Raw genomic sequence first — 12,473 nt, forward strand, 5'->3', positions numbered from 1 at the left:
ACAAATTCGAAATCCATTACCGTTATACCCAAGAATTTGGCAATTACGATCACTAATACCTCGCATTTCTTAACAAATCACAGCACTGTCGATGATTCCTTCATTAATATCCACGGCAATCCGGGATGTTTTGATGTGTCGCCACAACTGTACGTACCGGCGTAGCCCACATCGAACTCAGGCACACAAAAACGATGCTTAGGTCGCATTATCACTTTAACTATTATTGTATACACAAAATAATCAACGATTTTTACTCACAAACACCACTATACACAACACCAAAAATGTAAACACGACGCCACTATAATGGCTTTAACGGTAATGGAGGACTTCAGCGCTACTCTGCGGCCAATTTTGGCAATATGGTACCATGACATCCCCTCCCCAAACGCTTGAAATCGTGGAAAAAAGGGATATTACATATGGAGGATAAGCTTATCCCCACAATATCTGATTTCTCCAAGGATAAGTTCAAATCTGTGCTGGCTGGGTAGACTGGCTTTAGATTAAAATGATTAACCAAAAGCTCAGCATCAGCTTCTCACATATGTCATCGCTAACAGTGCATTACCTGCCTCTATAAGCATCATTGCAATAATCATCCCATACTTACTTACAGTCATGCGGATTAAACGAAACAGTTGTAAACTGGATACGCGACTTTCTCAGAGATCGTAAACAAAAAGTAGTTCTTGACGGAATTGGCTCTGATGTTGTAAAAGTTACATCAGGTGTTCCACAAGGAAGCGTAATCGGCCTCCTGTTGTTCATTATATACATTAATGATCTCTGCTCCCCCATTAGCAGTAAAATATGTTTATATGCTGACGACGGTGTCATCTATCGCGAAATTAGTGACCACTCTGACTATGAAATTCTATCATTGGACTTAAACAACGTTCATTTGTGGAGCCAAGAGTGGGGACTCGAACTTAATCTGAGCAAATGCACAGCGGTTCATTTCTTGCGGAACTCGACCAACTCTAACCATGTTTATGCAGTGGATGGTATTAACATAAAGGCAATGGACGAAGTGAAGTATCTGGGAGTTACGATAACCTCGAACCTCACGTGGGGAACACATATAAAGAATATTTGTGGCATAGACCTGAAGAAATTAGGATTCGTCAAGCGTATTGTGGGAAGATTTTCGGATGAGAAAGTAAAAGAAAGGTGCTATTTCGCACTCGTCCGACTGCACCTTTGATATGCAGCTATCTTATGGGATTCGGGGCAGAAAGACTAAATCCCCCAACTGAATAGAATACAAAGGAAGGCTGCGCGGTTCGTCAAAAACTGCTACGGGCGTACAGCGTTACCCAGATGTTAAGCGAATTAGGCTGGGAGCCGCTGGAGACTCGAAGGCTGCGCGCTAGGCTTAGATTGCTTGAACAATTGAGAATGGATATCTTTAAGAGTGACGCAGAGAACATAATATTAGACCCACACTATATTTCCAGGTCCGATAGAAGCGATAAATTAAGAGAGATGTTTTGCCGAACGGATAGATATGGGAATTCGTTTTTCCCCTGAACCATAAAGGACTTTAATAGATGCTAGTCCCAATCTCGTTAGAGCACTTCATTTTTTTTTTTAGTTGTAATTGGCTGGTGTCCTAACACCCCCTGCCACATGCCTTTTGGGCAGCTTGCGGGGTATTATGTAGATGTAGATGTACTGCAAGGGTTTTGTCGGGGAGTTGGTTTTAAAAGAGTTATGTTTTGTCTGCATCGCATCACGTGGGTAATACTACCTAAGATATTCCCCTAAAATTCGAATCCTTTCATCCACAGCTTCGGAATTACACTGCAGTCATCACTATTACGAAGGGAGATAACGCTTTCGTGCTTTTAATTTGTACAACAGACCTTCCGAACACTTGAAGTTCTCGATTCTCCATCTATCACTGAACTACTCCGCCATTGCCCCTTTATCAGTACATATACAGTGGAACCCCGATTTATCGTTCCCGCATACATCGTTTTCCCGCATTCATCGTTCGCCGCTCCTGGTCCCAAATTAAGTTCCATAAAGACAATGTAATTTTTTCCTGCATCTATCGTTCCCTAAAGTATCGTTTTCCCGCATTGATCGTTTGAAGATCGCGGTCCTGTCGTATAATTTTCCCGCATCCATCGTTTGACAAAAATAAGACGAAGTGTTTACAACGTGTTGTTTATTGCTAATAGCGACAGACACAAAGTTTGAATCTTCCCCAGGAGATTGAAATACGATAGGGAGAAGCTGAGTGCCATGGGATAGTTCCATTATCGCATTTCCCAAGATCCGGTATCCCCTTCCATTCAGCACTCGCCTCTCCCCATCTGAAGCTTTCCTCTTCTCCAAAATAAAAAAAGGTCCCAGCTTGAGCAGGGATCGTATTACGAAGACCTTAGCTTGGAAAGAAAATATCAAGTTACTCGAGAACAAAAGAAACCTTTTTCACGCTTCCCCCTTTCTCGACCACAGACTTTTTTTTAGCTGACTCGCTTCAAAGATCCCCACCTCTGGAGGTCAACTGCTGCATGAATCACCGATTAGCCCGAAAGGTGTGTAAAAATGAATTTCGGAAATTGGTATTATACTTTTATTAGATTGAGATATTAGTGATGTGCACGTAATTCAAAAAAGAATGATACCAAACACGATGTATTTCTAACGTTATTTAACCATTTTAAGCAAGGAAATAGTTGGAATAATAAGATGGTAATTTCTGGCGAATATCGATATCCTCGCAGCTGATAGTGAGCTTCACGGCAGTTGATGCGGATTTTTTTTCGAAAACTTTGATTACAATTTACGAGTTATGCTACAAGTCTCACTTGTCTGAGGTGCTAATGAAGCGATGTCTTCTCAGAATATTTTGTTTCTCCCTACTAGCAATCTGAATTCATCTGCTCATCTAGAGCTACGCTACTTATTGTTAGAAATGAGTGGGTAAGTTGCCTTCTCTATAGGATAAAAAATTTGCGCAGTCATATGGTCATGCTTCACCCTCTGCAGTAAGCTCTGCTTACGCCGTACACGATAGCATTAGTGCCGAACTTCACCTCATACGAGTGGTTCCGTACTTTCCAGGGTGGGTTGACTTAAAACCGGCGAGTGTTTTCCGTGTGGTTTCAATAGAGTCCGGTTTCATTTTTATTAATTGGTTTTATTCTTATTCGTCTTCGGACCATGGCCCTTCCGAAGACACGAGTGAGAACTTTAAAAGATAGACTGAAAATAATTGAAGACGAAGAAATGAATCCGGGCTAGAAATGCATGAATATTACAGCACGCCTCGGTATGTCCGCTAGTACATGACGGCAGGGGTGGGGGTAAAGCGAGATCCCTGGTGAAAACAAAAAGTGGGATGAAGCCGAGGATCGGGTGGGCGTGGTTAACGTCACATTGCCTCAATCATATTAAAAATTTAATTGCAAGAAAGGAACATTTCAAATAATAAACTATTTTTGGCCTTCTTGATCCATCTCATAACCAATCACAGCGACGGCGAAATCAGTTGTTTGAGGCATAACACACACATTTCTCTCGTAAATACGTGTACTTGAAATGGCATTTGATGGATGAGAATTTTTACATCGGACAGAAATGCATAATAGCAGTGAAAATTCCGAGTAGAGTGAAACATTTTTTTAGCAATGCGGCGAGTTCCTTCAGGATATTTGAAAGGGATATAATCCGAATCAACAATATGACCTAAGTGTTTGGATAAAGGAATAATATTCCTGTAATCAGCTAAAATCTTTTTTGAATCCATTAATGAATGTCATAATTCGCAAAAATCCAGCGTTTCTTGGGACATAGGCAACCCAGACAAACATTCCCGCATTCATCGTTTTCCCGCATTCATCGTTTTTTTCATCCATCCCCCTGAAAAACGATAAATTGAGGTTCCACTGTATTGTTCCCACAGACTTGCAAAACAACCGGGACAAAGCTATGCTAATCTTAAGCTTCTAACTCTTCGATTTCTGCATTCCTAGGCTGCTGTTGCTGTGAAGGTTTGCTCTCCCACACTATGGCTGACTAGCTTCTCGTTGTGTTTTTAAATTGTGAAGAGCGAATAGGAGATAAATCAATTACGCCACTCCCGTATTGTTCTATTATTTTCATTTTCTCACTTTGGCATGTTTAATTTTTAGCCATGGTGTCTAACCTTCAATTGCTCTCTGTTCACGCAACTTACGGACGTGCAGGTATTCTATTGACTGTTTTCTGCTGCCTGAAGAACAAAAGGAGACCAGGAATTCGCGAATGTTAATGCCGCAATATTTTCACCAAAATGAACTGCTTACTCATCGAACTACAGTTTACCACATGGATTTTATACTAAGAACTCCATGTTAACTTCATTTCTAACAGATCACCAGCAATTACAGAGATTATGGACTCTTGGCAAAGGTTTTCCGGTGATGGAAACTCTCACTATGGCGAGAGTCAACTCCAAGAGGGCCTCATAAAAACAAATTTTTTTTACATGCTAATCATAGGGTTCATTGACGATGCTTCAGCTCTCTCGTAATGGTGGGGGTCTTGCAATAGTCTGTACTTGCTTTAATGAAGTTCCACTGTAATTAACATCCAGTGGCAAGGAAAGTTACAATGTGATATTTTTTCAAGGTATGATATGGTAGGATCAAAAAGTGGTAGGACTGAATTAATTTTTTCAATTGACTCAATCGGTACAAATCTTTGATATTCCATGAAATAGCACCTTAGTGCTTCAACACGAAGCATATGATGAGATTCCCAGAGCACATGCGCCTTATGAAAAATGCTTTGGGGATCCCCTTCAGAGATGACATCACATGGAGGTCTTCTAGCTGTATCGGTTTCTCTTGAGGTCTCATTTGAGTCTGGGAAAGAGGAAGAAGTCTGATGGTGCCAGATGTGAAAACCCTGTTATTGGCCAGAAACTCCCTCACCAGTAGCAGGGTTTGGCACGGCACATTGTCATGGTGAAACTTCCAACGGTTGTCGATTGTTGGCCACACGAGTTTGAGAAGCCTGTCAAGCTTAAAAACTGGCATTCACAGTCTGTGCAGGGGTTACAAACTTCTTGTAAAAGACTTCGCAGTAGTCAAAAATGGCAATGAGCACGGATTTGACTCTTGACCATCTCCTTGTGGCTTTCTTCTCACTCAGGGACTTTCTGGTGTATCCGTCCCTCCCAGAACAGCTCATTAATCATTGCAAGGGTCTCCATCACAGTTTTCCTGAGTTTGACACAGAATTTTCATTTTTTTCTTCTTCATTTGTTCATTCTTCTGTTCGAGGCTCTCGAGTATCGCTCCCAAGAGGTCCAATCCCCATCCTAAGCTTCGTTCTTGCGACGGAAATTCAGTCTTACTACTTTTTGATCCTTCCCTGTAGTTATGAGAATCCTAAGTCCATGTTTCCAATATCCAATTCTTCGAGGCAACTGTCAGTGGTGCCATCATTATCTTAAATAGTGTTACCTAGGAGGACTTGCTTGTTTATGTAACCAAAATTTAGATTAAGATTGTAGCAGGCATGGGCAAAAGGCTGCAATGAATCTATGGGATGAGCATGGAGATCTCTTCATTTAACCATCTCCACGTCTTTGTATATTGTGCTGTATCCCTTTTGAAATCAGAAATGAATGTCAGCATAAAATATTCCTTAATGTGGGGTTGTAGTCGTTGCCATGAATGACAATTGAATGATTTCTGGAATATGAAATGATTGAAATTAAACAATTTCTAGTATATGATAAACTAGCAGATAACCTGGCATTGCTTGGGAAGGATGATAGCTAAAGAAGAAGGGATGGCATTAAAGAAGATGAAATTGAAATGAAGTGAAAATTTTTCATTTCGACCAGGAGGGATACAAAAATGCGAGGCCTAGGTTTAGTTTTGTACCTGCAAAAAATTATAATCACGGAGGAGTTTAGATTCAACCCGTACATAACTGTACTCCTGGGAACAAAATGAAACTATTTGAAACTTAGCTATCAATTGTTAAGTTTCGACCCCAAAAGTTGGCTGAAGGGGGAGAAGAGGGAATAGTTTCGACCCATTTCATGACAGAATATGGTAAGGTTAAAACATTGAGCTTAAAAATCGACTCATCTTCATCGTATTGCCACTGAATTCTGCATTGTGCATCCGGTGGTGTTGTCATTGCAGTGTATTCACCATTTTGTGACAACAGGAGCATATCAACTGCTTGGTAGCAAAGCACTAGGGAAAAGACCATTTAGTCATATTTTCAAATAAATTTCACCGTTAGTGGAACTGACGTAGAATTTTTAGCAATTCTACATTATTTAAGAATCAGAACCATAAGTGAAAGCTACTTTGAATGCAACTGTAGGTTATGTGTGAAGGAAATCATGTCATTTGTATTACATAATAATGTCTTAACCTGAGCTCGATATGGGATGAGAAGAATGTGGAAATGAAATTATTCCTGAGTTTCCTCTCATTCGGTTCTGGAACAGGTTTCAAATCATCAGTATTCTCATTGCATATTTTACCACTTTGTCCTCATATGTACTCCCCAATGAGTGCCATTCCGTTGAATGACTGTGTCTGTCACACACCCTCTCTCTATTCATTCGTTCCTCTTGGCTCAGGGTGCAAGCAGCCAGTCATCGTCAAGAGCGCAGTCCCCCTCACTCTCGGATCTCGAGGCGCAGAAGAGTCAGCTGCTGGCAGCGCTTGAGGATGGGGGCAGCTCCAGTGGTGACACGTCCCGCCTGCTGGGCAAGGCCGTGGGTGGGCCCCCAGACGACTCGGCCCCCCCCGATGACCCTTCCCTCGACGACGGCAGCACCTCCTCGACTGCAGCTCCTGTCACACCTGGTATGGTCAAGTCGGTGGTGCTGGGCACGCCTGCGCTCTTTGGCGCCTCGCCATACACGTGCCTGCCCTCCCCCGCTGCCTTCTCTCGGGACATATGTGACGTGATCAACTTTGAGAATCTCCCCGACTCGACAGGCAAGTACGAGAAGATGAGTGACTTGATCAAGAAAGTGCGCAAGGTTGTGGCGAAGCTGCAGAAAGAGGGGGAGGAAGTGGCGTCTCCTGCCGGATCACCTTGACGCCGGCTGTCCCAATGCAGGATGCATGCATGAAGAGTGACCGTCTGAAGCACGTTTCTCTCTCTGATCATCATTTTCAAAGAGGATAATTTTAGGACTAGATTTACAATTGTCCCTTCTGATAGCTGTGCATTAGTAGTTGTGATTGAGTCACTTTTGCTCCACAGAATCAACTGATGAATGAGTACATGTTATCATGATATCAATTTAAATCAAATTGGCAAAATTTCTCAGATATGGAATTTGCATTTCTGGATGAATTATGTATAAACAGAGACAATTTCAGTGAAATTCATGCATAGGTTTGTGATGATAATTCTTTTAAAACATTAATTATGGGAATGTGGTGAGTTAGTTAACTTCTCGAGAACTGACAGGATATAGGTCTTGCTCGAGATTTTTGAGTAAATTTTTGGGTTGAAATAGGGAATTGTGGCACAATTGGTGAATGCATGCATGCGTGGGAGCAGATCACACCTTCAAAGGACTATCGAGTACAAATCGTAAATTGGTGTGAACATTCTTTGATCGAGTGATATTTGATTTCATGCTGGATCATTCCCTGTGCTGAGTTTCAGACAGATGCACTTTCAGAGGAATGAGTCACTGTGCGCCATGCAGGCTCCGATGATGTGTGTTCAAGTACAATTATTAATGTTTTGTTTGTGCTTCTTGAAGCGATGACAGTACAAAATTTTTGCAGCTTTAGCAGAAATCATGTTCCAGTTCATAAAATGTATTTGAATGAAAAAATTGGATTGTATTTTGATGTAAATTTAACTGAGTCAATAACACAAGAGACAAAATTAGAATCCTTCTTTTGGCTTTTCTTGTCTTATTTTCTCATCATTTTTCCTCTTGGATCCACATATCCAATTCATTCATTCTTCATTCCTATTTTACTTTTTTCATTCTCTAAAATTAGAATACCAAGTTGCATAGTCCTGAAGATTATGACTGTTTTTGCAGCCTTGAAAAATAGCATGGTCATAATCCCATTCAGAATGGCAGCCTTGTGGTACATATATGGTAGAACTTGGTCGATAAATGCCTGCCTTCCAAATATTAAATTTCCTCATCAGTGCATGTATGAACTAATAGTATATCAGAAAATTTAAAGTGTATTTTAATCATCAACAATCATTTTATTGAAACATCTCAACACTTAAAGCCTGATGGTAAAAATTTTAACTTTGCTGTGATCTGAATTTTTTTCGTCATTTAGGCTTAGAAGTGTAATATTTTATCAAAAATGATCAAAGTAATATGTTTTGTAAAAAATTATTCCTTTATTAAAATTTTTTTTTCAAAGTATATAATTAAAAAGAAAGAGGAAGAAGTTGAGGCACTCACAAAGGCACTTGTGTAAATTGCTTGCAGCAACTTTTTGACGTCTTTTTTTTTTTTTTTTTTTTTCAAACCATTCCACATAATTTACTTCTGGGGTCGATTTTTAAGTTGACATGCTTTACCTTTAGGCATTTTTTTAATAGTTTTTTGTAGAGATGGGTCGAATAGCAGATTTCTCGAACTCGAATATCGAATTCCAATATTAAATCATTGCTCGAATATTCGAATACCTCGAATACTAAACGATGAATGCTGGAATGTTTGACTCGGTTGCCTATGCAGCAGGCAACACAAGATTTTGGGGAGTAATTTTGATTTCCTTTAAAGGATTCGAACAGGAATTTAGCTGATTAATGGATTATTTTAATTTCATGGAAACAATTGGGCATATAATTAATTCAACTAACATCGCTTTACCCCCACTCCTGCTGCCAAGTGCTAGCTGACAATCTGAGGCATTTTGCAAAATACAAGCTCTTCTCCGCCGGATTTTCTTCAATTATTTTCAGTCCATCTTTGGGAGTTCTCACGAGATAAGAAGATGAATTGGAATTGATATCAGGGAGAAACCAAATATCCTGAGAAAATATCCCTTCCTCTGGGACTGTAACAATAAAGATTTATAGCACCACTCATAAATTGTAACTTGATATATGTTTCCGGAAAAAAAATACTGCATCAACTTCCCAGAAGCTCTGCTGCTCATATCGAGTCTCGCCAGAATGCCAAGTCTCCGTCCTATTTTGACATTTATTTCCTCGCATATAATGCTTAAATAAAGTCAGAAATGCATCGCGTTTGGTCTTGTTCTTTTTTAAATTACGCACACATTACTAATATTTCAATCCGACAAAGGTGTAATATCAATTGCCAAAAGTCATTGTTAGACACCTTTTGGGCTAATAGGTGATTCATGCAGCAGTTGACCTCTAGAAACTCGAAACTTAGAAGCAGGCAGGCTGAAAAAGGTCAGTGGGTGAGAAAAGGGGGGGGGTGCGAAACCCATTTCTTTTGTTCTTGTGTAACTTGATATTTTTTTCGAAGCTAAGGTCTTCGTAATATGATTCCTGCGCGTGCTGGGGCCTTTTTTTTTATTTCGGAGAAAAGGAAAACCTCAGAGTGGGTGAGGCGAGTGCTGAATGGAGGGGGATAGCAGATCGTGGGAAATGCGCCAATGTTACTATCCCACGGCACTGAGTTTCTCCATATGGTAGTTTCATCTCCTGGAAAAGATTGAAACTAAGTGCATGTGCTTATTAGCCATAAATGACGCATGATAAACACTTCGTCTCACTTATACGAAACCTGTGCGAGCTGGGGCCTTTTGTTTGATTTCGAAGAGGAGGAAAGCGTCGGAGGAGGGGCAGAGGGCTGATGGATGGAGGGGGAGGCGGATTTCGGGAATTGTGCTACGTAGTTACTATCCCACGGCACTGAGGTTTTCCTGGTGGGGGAAACCGGGGATTTTCGGATTTTTTCACCCGGATCAATTTAGGTTCCCCACGTCGAACTCTTTTCACCGCTATAACCCGCGAATTTGATGTAGTTCGTCAACTTGCCTAAAACGGCGCTGCATGCACTAAAAGACTAGAGTTCTCTACATTTTTCCGAGTCAACTACCAACGACGTGCGTGCGACGGTGTACGACGCAAAATTCAAAGTATTCGAGGTATTCGAGGCGGTACTTTTCGCGTAACTATTCGAGACCTCGAGTATCAAATACTTTCTAGTATTGGAGGTATTCGAGTATTCGCGGATACTATTCGCACATCTCTAGTTTTTTGGATTAATATACCGTAAAAGCTTGTGTAAGAGGCGCACACGTGTAAGAGGCGCACCCCTATTTTGAGGAAGGAAGCTATAAAGAAAAAAAATTTTACGGTATCTTTTTATCCTATCGTGCGGTGTTGCAGACGTATGCCTGGAATTTCGACAGTTATCGAAATTTCCTCTTTCAGTACTATTTGAAAGAGGAAATTTTGATAACTGCGGCAGTAATAGCGGCATAAGAGGGAGTGGAAAGAGTTCCGATCCTCTCTTCACATACGTCATCGCTCTACGTTGCTTGTCCTACTCACGAACAATTTTGTTTAAAAGCTCTCGCAGGAGTATTGCAATAGAATTGCAGCCGTGGAAAATTTTAAGGCAAAACACGACAGGCACATAGCATGAGCCTTCCCAAGAGATAGGACAACAATCGGGACAATCTCAGCGCCTTAGGATAATAACCACGTCGTAGATTTAAGGCCCCTTGCACACACACCGATTTTGGACAGCCGGTAAAATATCGGCCGTCCACATTCCAATAGTGAACAATGGGAGAGCATTGGAGCTTGCACACGTACCGAACACGCGCCGGCACCGGCTAAATGCCGGTTAGCTGCCGGCCATTGTCACTGTGGATTGCCGTCGCCGGCTCAAAAACATAGCAACTTATCGTTTGACCGGTAAAAATCCGGCGTGTGTACAAGCATCGATTCGCCGGTAAAATATCGGCCGATATTTTACCAGCCGTCCAAATTCGGTGTGTGTGCGCGGGGCCGTTTTTTTTCCTTTCCGGGACTCCATAGGAAAATAGGAAATTATCAAGTTACAGGGGAATAATGGAAACGCGTTTCATCCCTACCCCATCTCACCAACTGACCTTTTTCGGTCTACCAGGTTCAATTCTCCGAGTTTCTGGAGGTCAAATGCTAGGTGAGTCACCTTCTGAGCTCGAAGATATCTCGATATCTTTCAGCAATTGTATGACACGCACGAGGTTCTAAAAAGAATTAGACCTAACGCGACGTATATCTGACAGCATTTAAGTTTTTTGAGCTCTAATTAATTGACACAAAGATTTATAGCTAAAACAAGGCTACTAATATTCAACATAGTCCAAACAGCACAATTTCGGAAGAAACAAGCGTAGCATAAGCGCATTCAAACAAGACGAGACGGACTGGAAACTTCAGGCAACGCAAACTGCGTATATCGCATTGCTGTGCCTTCGCCTCTTCACTTTAAAGGCAACGACGTCACATGCAAGATCGGACATATTCTTCCCTTGCTCCTTCGCTCATAGCCTCGTAGCTTGAAATATGGAGCGCGCTCCTTCCCCTCGACCTCTCCTTCAGCGCTAGTCCAACAATGAACACACTCGTTCGAATTTTTTAAACCGCAGGTTTTGACACCAATATAATTTTCAGTTGCATAAATCCTCATATTAGCATCTGAAGATAATTTTTGAAAAATCAGGTGCTCAGCGTAATGGAAATTGCTCGGCAAGACAGATGTTGACGAATCAGGTATGTCCTTCAAAACTACGCGTTTCTATACGTTTGATAAGCGATTACGATATGCAGTATAAATGCCGCGGGATGCCCACTCTTGACAGTAAATTTAGCGCGCATTCCGGAGCGAATCACCCCGCGCGATCTTTTCAATGTTCACCTCTGGGGTACCGACGTGACGGCGCGATGCTTACAAGAAATTCAAACAGGAGCATTTTAAAAATACGTCACTAAGGGAGAAACTCCCCTACCTGCCGCTTGATTTTGACGCAGGATTTCAGATGACTGACTCACGCTGTAAACCAAGGCCCCTCAGTTCCCCTAGGACTTGCGACCGGGTAGGGGAGGGGGGGAAGATAAGAAGTTTGTGTAAGAGGCGCACCCCCATTTTCGGCTGCAATGTTTGGGAAAAAAGGTGCGCCTCTTACACGCGCTTATACGGTATTTTTTTTTCATACTTACATATCCACTATCCCTTATTATTATAATATTTTATGCATAAATTGTCGTATGTAATATTATATGCTTATGATGATTCATTTTTCCAATCTCTGCTGTTATAAAGCAGCTTTAATTTCTCATTACTTTTTATACTTTTTATCTGTGAATATGAAATGTCTGCTAGTAGTTTACAAATACAGTTAACTCTCGATTATATGAAGCAGGATATCACGAAATTTTAGTTAATACGAAGCGAAATAGTGGTCCCGGCAAAAAGCATATGGTAAATACATGGCGCTGTTCAATTATACGATTTTTTGATAATAAAA

The 12,473-nt window shown here is 41.1% G+C and overlaps 1 protein-coding gene across 4 annotated transcripts in view; it reads left to right on the forward strand.

The window, feature by feature from the left end:
• The window catches only part of LOC124159584 (zinc finger CCHC domain-containing protein 8 homolog), a 62,520-nt gene extending 54,625 nt beyond the window's left edge, over window positions 1-7,895 (forward strand). For all 4 annotated transcript variants that reach the window (XM_046535488.1, XM_046535489.1, XM_046535490.1 and 1 more), the window contains one exon: window positions 6,611-7,895. In XM_046535488.1, the coding sequence (XP_046391444.1) occupies window positions 6,611-7,078 (468 nt within the window). In that variant the 3' untranslated portion in view covers window positions 7,079-7,895. The remainder of the gene's footprint in view (window positions 1-6,610) is intronic.
• Window positions 7,896-12,473: the final 4,578 nt, after the last annotated feature.

The sequence above is a fragment of the Ischnura elegans genome, chromosome 5, assembly GCF_921293095.1.
Source record: "Ischnura elegans chromosome 5, ioIscEleg1.1, whole genome shotgun sequence".
In the NCBI taxonomy this organism is placed as follows: Eukaryota; Metazoa; Arthropoda; class Insecta; order Odonata; family Coenagrionidae; genus Ischnura; species Ischnura elegans.